We start from the raw sequence: 12,867 nt of genomic DNA, 5'->3' as shown, positions 1-12,867 counted from the left end.
AAAAGGATTTATGAGGAAAACGGAGCCAATTTGAAAATGTTCCCTGGCAGAAACTGCGTGTGTTAGTATGTGAAGGCTTAGGCCTTCTCTCCACACTATGGTGAGCCTCCGTAGAAACTTACGCTCCGCATCATTTCCCTCACACTGTCCTCTACACCCACGACTTCATCCATCCATCACAGTGCAGGGAGATGGGAGGATGGCGCTGCCCTGGCTCACTGTGTGCTTTGGGATCCGTGTCAAAGGCATCCAGGAGCCCATTTCCACACAGAGTTGGGGGGAGGGCTGTGGGGGGGGGGCATTAAGTGCTGCCAAGTAAATGCCGGCAGTGACATTACAGGGGGATAGTTTGTTGGGAAGGAAGCGGCCTTTTTCTGCAGGCCTCAGGCTCCCTCTGCTCTGCTCTGCTCTGCTCTGCTCTGCTCTGCGTTCTGCTCTGCTCTGCGCTCTGGTCAGCCGCAGCCCCACTGGTGGAGAGCCAGGGCTCCTGAGGTCCATCCAGCACAATGAGTCTGCGTTTGCCTTGTGATGGAAAAACCCTAATGCGGAGGAATGAGTGTGTGTGTGTGTGTGGGAGGGGGAGTGAGTGTGAATTTGCCCTGAGGTGTGATTCGAAGCGTAGCTCATATTATTTGAAAGCATTGATGGAAACTCTGATAAGCTTAGCATTTAGCATTTTGTGTACCACTGCAGAGCATGTACATGACTAATTTGCTCTCATCCATGTCACTGGTCACAGATGTACAGCTCTGATTGTGTGAGCTGTTTTCGTTCCATGACCTTTTGAGTTCAGCTCAATGAGTTAATAATTAGTTGACAAAATTGTTGCATTTTAATTTTAAAGAAATCGTTGGATTCGATTGCTTTTAGCAGGCTTCCCACGGGTCATGGAATATCTGGAATATCATGGATTTTTGCAGTCTATTCCAGACATGGAAAGTCAGGGAATTTTATCATGTCATGGAATATCAGGGAATTTTGTTGTAGCAGTTTAAAAATTACTTTACTATTTCAGAACTAGTGTATGTCCGGTTAGCTTTACTGCTTGCTTGAGTAGCCCGAACTTTATTTATTCAATGCCCATTTATTCATCTCCCTCTCTAGAAAAGTAAATGATTCTTGAACGCTACGCGGCTGCTCTGAACTCATCGGTCAGTAATATTGTACCATTTATTATATAGTAAGTCTTGGAAATTCAGTTTTTTTGTCAGGGAAAAGTCATGGAATTTTACATTGGACTTAAAGTGGGAACCCTGTTTTAGGTTATTATATTGGTCTTAAAACAACACCATTGACAACTGATTGGAAGATGAATGAAATTGACTGAGCATATCTCTGGTGACCCCTGGCAGGTTGTTGGAGACGGACAGTAAGTCCCTGCGCTCTGTGAATGGCTCACGGAGGAACAGTGGCTCTTCGCTGGTGTCCAGCTCCTCAGCCTCCTCAAACCTGTCCCACTTGGAGGAGGACTCATGGATCCTGTGGGGACGCATCGTCAACGACTGGGAAGAGATCCGCAAGAAGAAGGAGAAACAGCTGAAAGTAAGAGCTCACTCCAGCGAGGAGAGCTGGGTTGGCAGTGTCTGTACTGCATGTATACATGATTACCAAGTAATAAGGTGCTCTTAATCTTAATAACAAAGTTTGGACAACCTGACTGTGAGAGGTATGACTTGTTAAATCTTATTGCATGCGGTATGATTGGATTAAATAGGGACTGCAAGGATCTCTAGAGTGACAAGAATTGAGACTAAATTGCATTTTGAAAAGCCGTCCTCTGAAAATCCAACCCTATTCCCTCAGGGTTTAATCCCTGTCTGAGAAGCCTTGCTCAGGTTGAACCCGGGAAATGCTCCCATGTTTTCTGTCACTGCCGAGGAACTCACAGCAAAGATAGCACCACAGCAGCTGTTACCCTCACCGACCACTCATCGCTGTCCTTGAACCGCCAGTGAGAGGGTTTATATTTAGCTGTGCCACTGTAAGTGTCTGGAGCCTCAGCTTTGATACTGCTCAAGCCTAGCTGCTGCCAGGGCAAAAGATTTAAGAGCTTGCAGTCTAGAGGGAGAGTCTTGTTGTGCTGAAGAGTTTCATGTGTCATCACACCCAGACACATTCTAGAAATGAGTCGCCCGAGATAATGACGTACTGAATGACACACCAGCAGGGATTTCAGAAGACTCCTAAGCATCAGTGTATATATAGAACTCACAGGTACTAATATAGGGTTACATTGCAGGTTGTTTGTTTGTTTTTCTTTCTTTTTTTCTATTGTTATTTATTTGAGCCTCTTAATTAGCACACAAACACTATCAAATTAAATACTGGTACTAGCTTCAATGGCAGCACAACCAGTGATCACCTGAATATTTTTACCCTACTGTACTTTCAACACCTGACTAAAAACATCTTGCTATGAAGAACTGTTTTCCTTTCAAGGACTGTTTGGTATTCATTTGATGGGTCTCAGGTGGAAGGTTGGTTGTTTTTGATCGTACAGAATGCATGAAATGTCTGAAAGCAATTTTCTTTTGTTATGATTTCTCAGCAACAGATTACTTCTGGTCAGTGTCCTTAAGTAAGAACACATTCCTCCTGGTTAACCAGCTTTGAGAGAAGCTATGAGCAAACAGAGAGCAGACTGAGAGAGAGGCAGGTTTTTCTAGCAGTGAGAGCTGCACTCTTCGGTCCTGCTGGCCCATGGGCCTGCCCTCCTGTGGACCGCCTCCCAGCCCCAGGGAAAAAGCAGATGTCCAGACACACACAGAAAGCACCACAGCGAGGAAGGATCACGCCCTCACAGTCTCCAGCCAAGTCTCACTATCACTCCTGACCCCTGTGTTTGGGTGCACCACACGTGATGCTGTTTTGAAAGGTCATGGTCTACATTGGCTTTCATGGTGGTTTGTATTTTAACCAAACCAAGTCTCTAAGAGTTCACTTCAAAGACCCTTCTGTTTTGACCTTAAGAATGCTTCTGGAACCCCATGAATGCATTTCTTTGTGTCTCTGCGCCTGAGTCATGACAGGTTTTATGAAGACTGTCAGCAGAAGATTAAAAAACAGTGACCATTTTGCCATATTGTTCTTGCTGAGCACACAAAAACATATACTTCGAGCGAGTTGTTAAACTCTTGTTTCCGCTGACCTGAGGCAGTAAGGGTAAAAAAAGTGCCTAGACTGCAATTGTTTCTGTTGCGTCAGCGCTGACATTTTTTCTCCGTTGTCTTCAGAGTTGTGGAGATCAGCCTCCCCTCCAGGGCTTCTCTGGGCCCCATGAGTCGTCATCCCCAGTGACGCGCTTCAGAAAGATGCAATATGATCCCGAGCCTACGTGTGTGTGTGTGTGTGTGTGTGTGTGTGTGTGTGTGTGTGTGTGTGTGTGTGTGTGTACATTTTTATGCTAGAGAGTTAGAGAGAGCTTTGAGAGAAGCTATGAGCAAACAGAGAGCAGACTGAGAGAGAGGCAGGTTTTTCTAGCAGTGAGAGCTGCACTCTTTGGTCCTGCTGGCCCATGGGCCTGCCCTCCTGCGGACCGCCTCCCAGCCCCAGGGAAAAAGCAGATGTCCAGACACACACAGAAAGCACCACAGCGAGGAAGGATCACGCCCTCACAGTCTCCACCCGAGTCTCACTCTCACTCCTGATCCCCTCTGCTGGCCCACAGTCTGTCTCCATCACGCACTCCTATATCGTCCTCCTCATTTGAACTCTCTCCATATCACTCTGTAAGCGTCCAGCACTCTTACCCTTGCTGCATGTTGTTTCGTAATGTGGGTCCAGCATGTTGTTTTTCTCTTGCTCTCGCTCACACTTCCCCTTCCTGACATCACCCCATTCCCCCACCTCTGCACTACCCCCACTCCTCTCTCTCTCTCTCTCTCTCTCTCTCTCTCTCTCTCTCTCTCTCTCTCTATCCATCTGTCTTTCTCTGACTCCGTCTCTGTGTTTCTCTCTCTCTCTTTCTCCGCCGCTCTTGATCTGGGCTTAATGCAGTCACGACAGACCTAAACCGCAAAAAGGAAAACATTTGGCTCCGCTGAAGACATCGCTGCTGAGATTAGACTCCAGCAGCGTAAAAATCACATTATCATTCCCGAGGTGCTCCGTTGTAAAAACACGCCCGGCCGGCACACACTGAAGGCCCACGGTCAAATTCGGATCAGAGGATGGCAGACGGGGGCCGCCTGTGTGCAGTGTGTTTGTGTGGCGCTGGTCTAGACAGGTCAGGCCGGGATACTCAATCTGCTTATGATGAGTTTGGGTGTTTACATAACACAGTGGACTTTTTTTGCTCAGATTCACAGTGTCTTGTCAATTAGTTTAAATGGAGAGGAAGTTCTGGGATTATCTGTCAGATCTGAATGGATTGGATTTGTGTTATTTTTGATTGCCATGATTAGTTCATTTGTAGATGTTTTGGAACCCCCAACTGGGGACACATTTGAAGAATTGCACATTTTCACATGGTGTAAAACAGACTTCGAGATCAAACATTAGGCCTTTAATCCTACCCTATGGTGTCTGTCCCGCATGTTCTTTCAGTGGAAAACCAACCAGCTGCCAACCATGTGGTCTTGTACATTTTGGAATCTGTATCTAGACTAAGCAGGGTGTCTGTGTGTGTGTGTGTGTGTGTGTGTGTGTGTGTGTGTGTGTGTGTCTGTGTGTGTCGTCACAGGACCTGGTGCGTAAAGGCATCCCTCACCACTTCCGGGCCATCGTGTGGCAGCTGCTGTGCAGTGCCCAGAATATGCCCATAAAGGACCAGTACTCGGAGCTGCTGAAGATGTCGTCGCCCTGCGAGAAGCTGATCCGCCGCGACATCGCCCGCACCTACCCCGAGCACCAGTTCTTTAAGGAGAAGGACAGCCTGGGCCAGGAGGTCCTCTTCAACGTCATGAAGGTAAGACGGATATGACAGAGGCTTAAACTGAGGGAGCCAGTGCCAGGTCCTTTCCTTCTAGCCCAAAGGAACTCACAAACTCTAAACTCGGCTGCCCAGTTTTTGAAGTTAGTCTATTGGCCAGGTTTTTAGTATGTTAACATCGCCACAAAGTAATAATACAAGACCCGAGGCCCAGTTGTTGAAACTTGAATGCACTTAGTTAGAGTCATGCACATGTAATGCATTGAGTGTTGTGATGCTTGGAGCCAAGATGTTAGGCACCGAAATAAAAGGGAATTTGAAACACCCTTAGTGGAAGCCAGTGAGAAATAGATATGAAGTGGATTAGGATGAGATGGCAGAGAAACGTCAGTGAAGCATCAAATTCAGGGCCAAAAGTAACCTAATAAACAACAACCTAATCTAGCATTCAATCAGCTGGATTTGTGTTATTTTTAGTGCACAAAATCACAGACAGAGCTTCTGACAGAATGTTAAATCAAGAGGGTATTAGCCAGGCTTTTGTGCAAACAGGAGCTTTAGCTCACACTGCCTTAGAGGTGTTTAAATCACATCAAGGCTGGATCAGCCACAGATCAGGCAGAAATATGGCTGCCTCACAGTTATGGCCGTTCTTGACCCCATTCGTTCTGCCAGGTTATTTACTGCTGTGAGATATGACTTGGAGTCTCTGCTTCCCTCAGTCACATTTACACAGCCACTTTCTCGCACCCACTCGTTATGACTAGCAAAATAAAACATCTTCTCTGTTGATCTGTCGTTTCGATGCTTTGCAGTGAAAGTGCAGGCTTTCCTCTCTCCCACTGACCCAAAACACCCTGTGCTTGACCGGTTTCACAGCTTTGTTTGGGTGAGCGACTCGAGTATCGTTATTTCCCAACTATTAGCCGTGGCTTATACGTTGATTTTGCAAAATTTCTTCAGCTATGAGGTTAATACACGGGAGCAGTTAATATGGTATTAATATGTTGTTGTTTTTTTTCTTTTAACTTGCTTAAAACACTATCATGAGGCTTATACACAATATGGCTAATACACAGGAAATTACTGTATATGGTCGGTGGCTGTTGTCGCTTATTGGCTTGTTGGATTGGCGTCATTATCTGCCTTTAGTTTCAGCTTTGGTTTCAGCTTCCCCATAGTTTGTTTTTGAAAACCTCCCGTGCTTCCTCATGTTGATGACACTATCACATTTGCGCTCTGGATATCAATCTGTCCCTGTGCCAAGCCACTGAGACTCACTCTGGATCTATAAGCATAACTCAAGTGCCCATGCTGTGTTTTGGTGCCACAAATTGAAATAAAGGCGAGAAGTACTTCAGGGAATCTCTAAGCAGCATCTTCCCCCAGCCGTGGGCCGGGGAGGAGGACCAGGGAGGAGGAGAATGAAGGGGCTGTTGTGTGTCCCGTGGATGGATTCTGAGGCCCATTTTAATAGTGTTGACTCTACACTTACACCTCAACCTCAAAAATCTCCCAGCAATGCAGTTTGTCTGTTTTACATGTGTATGGAAGAGCTGGAGAGTATGTGTGTGTGGGGGAGAGAAAGTGTGTGTGTATGTATGTGTGTGTCTGTGTGTGTGTGTACATCTGTGTGCATGATCCTCTCGCTTTGTTCTGGATAATTCATGGCTGCCTGGCTGGCCACTCACTCACTCACTTCCTGTTTGCAGGCGTACTCTCTGGTGGACCGTGAGGTGGGCTACTGCCAAGGCAGCGCATTCATCGTGGGTCTGCTGCTCATGCAGGTAACATGGCCGCACGCACACACACACACACACACACACACACACACACACACACACACACACACACACACACACACACACACACACACAGCTGGGGATACACAAAAGGCAGACAGATGCACAAGGACACAAATGCACACAATCTCCTGCCAGATACACAAATACACTCACCAGCACACACAAATTCACACAAGCAGACAAACAAATAAACAATTACCCTCTGACAGCTGATCAAACACCTCTGTAGCAGTTGGAATGCAAATCCAAAGATGAGCTCAACCAGGCACTTCTGAGCAGAGAAATAAGTATATACTCAATTGTTGTTTTTTCATTGTTTTGTATAAGAGTACTATTAACTACTTAATTTGAACATCCTTGGTTGGTGTATGTATGTGTGGAAGGTCATAGTGGTATGTGATGCATGATGGTGCCCAGATGTTTTCGTTTGTTTTTTGGAGTTGTTTTTTACTGAGGAAGGTGTGTTTGTGAGTGTACTGTGGGGAGGCTGAAAGAGCTTTTACTGTGTGAGTGAGAAAGAAATGGGGAATTGGTGGCAGAGATTTTCAGTGAGAGTACAGCAAGAATGAGACATGGCCTGTGTTTTTACCATTAGTTCTTCCATAACATTTTTATATGGGGTGTGGTGGTTTACTATGCTGCAATATGCTAAATGTTTACATGTGTTCTTGTTCTGCTCATTCTCTCTCTCTCTCTCTCTCTCTCTCTCTCTCTCTCTCTCTCTCTCTCTCTCTCTCTCTCTCTCTCTCTCTCTCTCTCCTCTCTCTCTCTGTGTGTGCGCATACAGATGCCAGAGGAGGAGGCCTTCTGTGTGTTTGTGAAGCTGATGCAGGACTACAGGTTGAGGGAGCTCTTCAAGCCCAGCATGGCAGAGCTGGGCCTCTGCATGTACCAGTTTGAGTGCATGATCCAAGTAAGACTTTCCCCAAGGCTCTCTCTCTCTCTCTCTCTCTCTCTCGTCTCCTCCTGTCCTCCTGTGTCACTCCATCTGAACTAAACCCAGATGAACACCGAGAACTGCAAAGCTGCATAGATCCTGTTTTGTGGTGTGTGACTGTGGCGGTTGCTTCAGCAAAACAGAAATGCCATGCAAACGATGCCCAAGAATATCAGAACAGGAGTCATGCTCAATAAGCACTGAAACTGAATGTTGTCTCTGCTTCCTCTTCTCCTCACTGCGTTTAGTCTCAAATCTTCCGTTCCTTTGTTCTCTGTTTCACCCCCTGTATCTGTCCATTCCACTCTCTCACCACCCGTCTCTGTATACACTCCCCTTCTTCTTCTGTCTCTTAATCTCAACCTCTCTGTATTTCTATTTGGGTCACTCTTCATCTGTCCACCCCCCCCCCCCCCCCCCCCCCCTCACCCTCCTCGTCTCACACTCTCTCTCTCTCTCTCTCTCTCTCTCTCTCTCTCTCTCTCGTGTGTGTGTGTGTGGTCTTTGCCCCCCTTCAGGAGCACCTGCCAGAGCTCCATGTGCACTTCCAGGCTCAGAGCTTCCACACCTCCATGTACGCCTCCTCCTGGTTCCTCACCATCTTCCTCACCTCCTTCCCCCTGCCTGTCGCCACCAGGATATTCGATATCTTCATGTGCGAGGTGCGATACACATGCATTACACCCACATATACACACACAAACACACTTGCACAAGTTTCTGCATATATGTTTTGGTGCCACTATAATGGGACATGTAACTAAACCAGTGCCCATTATCCACGCTTGCGTCAATGGTCCTTTAAACAAAATGCTAACATGCTCATCTATATAAAGCTCTTTGACATGTTCATGGGTATACATACAGAAGCTTTTCAGATACATCTGTTATACTTCCTGTGTGCTGCTTGATAATCACATTAAATGTATTGGCTCCTGTTAGCATGCTCAATATACATGCTTGCAAGCTTGTAGGTCTGTCATTCCGACACCTCAGCTGTTTGACTGAGACTTGGTAATGAGGTACTACTGCCCTCTGCTGGACAGTTGATGCTATAGTAGCTGCTATCTGTAGGTCCTATTCCAGGCCTTTGACGTGTGTGTGTGTGTGTGTGTGTGTGTGTGGGTGTTTGTAGGGTCTGGAGATTGTGTTCCGTGTGGGTCTGGCTATCCTGCAGATGAACCAGGCTGAACTCATCCAGCTGGATATGGAGGGAATGTTACAGGTACTGGCTGCAGTGTTGTTCCATTGTGTGTGCTGCCCCATAGTTGAACATGCATGTGGGGGATTGCAGTATTACTAATAATGGGTTACTTTACTATTATATTTTTATGCTTTTTTTGTTTTATGTATTTATTTTACTAAGGTGCTTTACATTTTCCAAAATGGGCAAATAACACATGGTCAGATTTGCACATCCTATTACATCATAAAGCTGTACACGATTTCTAAAGTTATTCTTTACTTTTTTAACTATGCTTTGACTACTGCCCTTCTATGCTTTTATTAGCTATTACTGTTTGCTTTTGTTTATGTAAAGCACATTGAATTACTTGAACTTGACTAAGTGTGCCATAATTCATTTCTAAATATGTGTGTGTGTGTGTGTATGTGTTTTGCAGCACTTTCAGAAGGTCATTCCCCATCAGCTGGAGAGTGGCCCTGACAAAGTCATCCAAGCTGCTTACCAAGTCAAGTACAACGCCAAGAAAATGAAGAAGTGAGTCTTTCCAGTTCTCTCTTGGCACGTTTCTCTGTCATTTAGCAGCCTGACTTGGCACACGCAGGGCTTTCATTTCAGTCCATCTGAACACAGTGATTTAGAAGAGTCAAGACGAAGAAGAGGAAAACAAGATGGAGCGAATGACCATGTTCACTCACTGTGTGTGTAGTTGTACATTTTGTAGACTCTTTGTTCTATGCAAGTAGCTGGCTCGTTGTTGTTTACGGTTATTTGTTTGGGTGTTTTATCAGCATAAGTGCCCCAGTGCAGGCAAGTAATGACATGGATGTATCCCGATTGTTAATGTTGCTTTGTTTGCCTTCTGTGTGTTCATCTTCTATGTGTTGTGGCCACAGGTTGGAGAAAGAGTACACTACCATCAAAACCAAGGAGATGGAGGAACAGGTGGAGATCAAGGTACGTCTGAGCAAGAACGCGAAAGCTTTAATTCAGATCAGGTTAAAATGAAGCTACTAACAACCATGCAACTAATTTCTCAGAGAACATTTACAGGGTACCCGCGGAGTCTTAAAAGTATTAAAAATTATTACATTTCATTTTCCTAAATTAAGGCCTTAAAAAGTATTGAATTTCACCTCAAAGTCTGGAATTTTTTCACGGAGGTCTTAATTTTTCAAATGATCAGTAGATTTATTTAGTCTAATATCCTCACGTAGCGTAAATCAGACAAGGATTAAAGTTCTCCGTCGTACGACGGATTTCTGTCAATTTGATTTTAGAAATGTCATATTTGAGATAGATGCAGATCCGGTGAGAAAGAAAATAGGAGGGGGGGGGTCTATCACCTTTTCTTTTCCTTTTTTTAAGGCAACTACAAATATTAGGTCCGATGAATGAATGTGTGTGATGGTAAATGTTTAAAGACCTAATAGTGTTCTTGAGAACTTTCTGTGTCTCAATCAGAGACACGTCTGGAGGACGGTCTAAAAGTTGGATTATAGTGACACAATCGAGACAGCTGATGAGGTTGCCCAATCCGTTTAACTTTTTTGGATATGATATTGTGAGCTCTATGTGCGAATTCGGAGGCTGTGTTCTTTCCGTGCATCAATGTAGACAATTTCGTACTATCGCGAACTCTTGTCAGGGGAGGTCATTCATTTTGGGTGTCACCTATGACTTGAACAGATAGCCTGCTATGCCACCCGATGTAGCTTACTATTATTGTTACAGTTTTTGATCAATGCAACTAACAGTATGTGTAAAGCGACGCAAAATAAACTGTAGCCTATGCCTATCCCGTCTGTTATGACATGTACAACAATGTTTTTCACAATGTTTTTCACAAAACGGAAGGTTTTGACTGAGCGTGTTAACATAAAATAATAATATCGCGAACTGTTGATTAAGGGGGTCAGTCGTGTTTGTGACGCACAGACAGCCTTGTAGCCCATTTTGCTTAGGCCTCATTTTAACGATAGTAGGTTGTGAGCGTATGTTGACAAAAAATAACCATGCAATTAAAATAGTCAACTTAAAACTTTGCTATTATTAATGTATAGCACAAAACCATAACCAGTAGGCCTACCAGAACCTTGCATATTAGCGTCATGATTTGTGTGCGTCTATTTGGCAAGGCCACTAGCTGTCATGGATGCGTTCCTAAAGTTAAAAAAATAAATGGAGATGGGCGGCTGTTGGAAACGGGGGAGAACTAACAAGCCATGGTGTAAAAAAATAAAGTGCCAGGGGTTTGCTTTTGCGCGGTTTGCTGCAAGAAAATTGTTTATGGATGCAATAGGAAAACGTTTTAGCACGCCAACAATCAGAAGACCGCCATAAGGTTAACGTTCGTGCACTTCAGGACATCTTCCCTACCTGGTGCAACTAGCCACCACAACAGAGGTAGGCTACGGTTATCTATGGCTGACCGTGTTTGCGCACAGGAAGTAGGCTACGCATGTTCTTTCATAGCGCAACACGACCTGTCCCTCACCATATCGCAACCTCTTGTCAACCTTATGCAATCTGTTGCTGAAGACAAAAGCGCCCTCTCCAGATTGTCGTTATCAGATGCGCAGACCTCCTACATGAGCACACACAGTATTACTGCTCATTGGAAAACTGAGTTGTCTGTAAAACTCAAAATTACCATGTTTTCATTAAATGCAGATGAGGCAACAAATGGAAATATGAACAATATCTAGACTGTTCTGATTCGTTACTTTGATGAGGAAATGTGAAGTCTTGCAAACTTGATTTTATAGATTTTACTTGGTGTTGAATTGCATATTAACAAGAAAAAAAATCTCCCCTTTAAACACTTTTGGGCTGAAGTAATTAAATAAGAGTGTAAGTTAAAGCCTTGCTACAATATTGCTGCAGTAGAAAAGAACAGCAATGGCTAATCAGCAATGGTCAGGGATGGTATTGAAATATTGTTTTGTTCATCAGGAAAACTCAATCTCAATCAAGAACACTCTCAATTTGCCTTATTCACATGGCGGCCATTGGCAGCTAAAACGAGGCTACAGGGTACACAAACCATAGGAATCATCAAACTATTTTTTTTTTCACTTTAATCCCTGAAATCAACTAGGTTCTATTCCGTGTAAATTTGTCCATGAAGCGGGACATTCAGTCACGTTACTACCGTCATGTTCATGTTGGCATGTTCAAACACTTGTAAATAGTAATTATTTGAGGTTTAATCTTACCTTTAATATTATTTATTCTATCTGAATGGGTGCGATGTAGGTATTAAATTTCATCTGAAGTGGTATTAAAAAGGTCTTAAAAAGTCTTAAATTTAGGTCTGACAATTCTGGGGGTACCCTGATTTAACACCTTGCAGCAAGGTTGTTAACTGTAGTGAGTAGAATCCCTGATGTTTTTTTTTTTTCAGGATGACTTCCTCCTAGTTTGTATGATTGAATATAATAAGGTAACTTTATATAGAAATAATGAATATAATAAGGTAAATTGTAAAATAGACTGTCTAATAGCTTGTCTCAGTTTGTCTCTCCCAAACCTGCTTTACTGAAATTTTTTCAATCCATTGTATGGAAAATCGTGTGTGTGTGTTGGATCCCATTCATGTATGGGTGTGTTTTCCCTCCACCACCACAGAGGTTGCGAACAGAGAACCGGCTCCTGAAGCAGAGGATCGACACGCTGGAGAAGGTGAGTGCACTCAAGAGAGGAGGAGGAGCACAGGGGAAAAGAGAGACAGATCCACTGTACTTCAGTTCACTGAGGAGAGCTGGTCATTCAAATCCACGTGGCTCCATAGTCTTCCAAGAGCATTTGGTTGAATTTCCTCCTCCACCATTTACAGAGGTCCATTCAAAATCAGGGTCCATCTGTCCACTGCATGGCAACACACCTCATTTACCCCATCTTCATCCTGACCGAGTCAACGCTTGCCCAGGCCTTGCCTATTAATCACACTCGCATCCAGCACTCTGCTCACAGGCTCTCAATGAATAACACCGGTGTATGTCATGGGCACTAAGCTGCTCAATGTTTGAGTGTGTGAGTGTGTGTGACACGATGAATAAAGAAAATGTAT

The 12,867-nt window shown here is 44.4% G+C and overlaps 1 protein-coding gene across 7 annotated transcripts in view; it reads left to right on the top strand.

Moving 5' to 3' along the window:
• evi5b (ecotropic viral integration site 5b) overlaps positions 1–12,867 on the top strand; it is a 59,213-nt gene that overhangs the window by 22,653 nt on the left and 23,693 nt on the right. For all 7 annotated transcript variants that reach the window (XM_042057958.1, XM_042057955.1, XM_042057954.1 and 4 more), the window contains 9 exons: positions 1,353–1,542; positions 4,682–4,906; positions 6,583–6,657; positions 7,463–7,588; positions 8,131–8,274; positions 8,748–8,837; positions 9,235–9,332; positions 9,692–9,752; positions 12,426–12,479. In XM_042057958.1, the coding sequence (XP_041913892.1) occupies positions 1,353–1,542; positions 4,682–4,906; positions 6,583–6,657; positions 7,463–7,588; positions 8,131–8,274; positions 8,748–8,837; positions 9,235–9,332; positions 9,692–9,752; positions 12,426–12,479 (1,063 nt within the window). The remainder of the gene's footprint in view (positions 1–1,352; positions 1,543–4,681; positions 4,907–6,582; positions 6,658–7,462; positions 7,589–8,130; positions 8,275–8,747; positions 8,838–9,234; positions 9,333–9,691; positions 9,753–12,425; positions 12,480–12,867) is intronic.

The sequence above is a fragment of the Alosa sapidissima genome, chromosome 12 (genome assembly GCF_018492685.1).
Source record: "Alosa sapidissima isolate fAloSap1 chromosome 12, fAloSap1.pri, whole genome shotgun sequence".
In the NCBI taxonomy this organism is placed as follows: Eukaryota; Metazoa; Chordata; class Actinopteri; order Clupeiformes; family Clupeidae; genus Alosa; species Alosa sapidissima.
The sequence above is the reverse complement of the archived record's forward strand: the minus strand, read 5'-3'. Positions and strand labels throughout refer to the sequence as shown.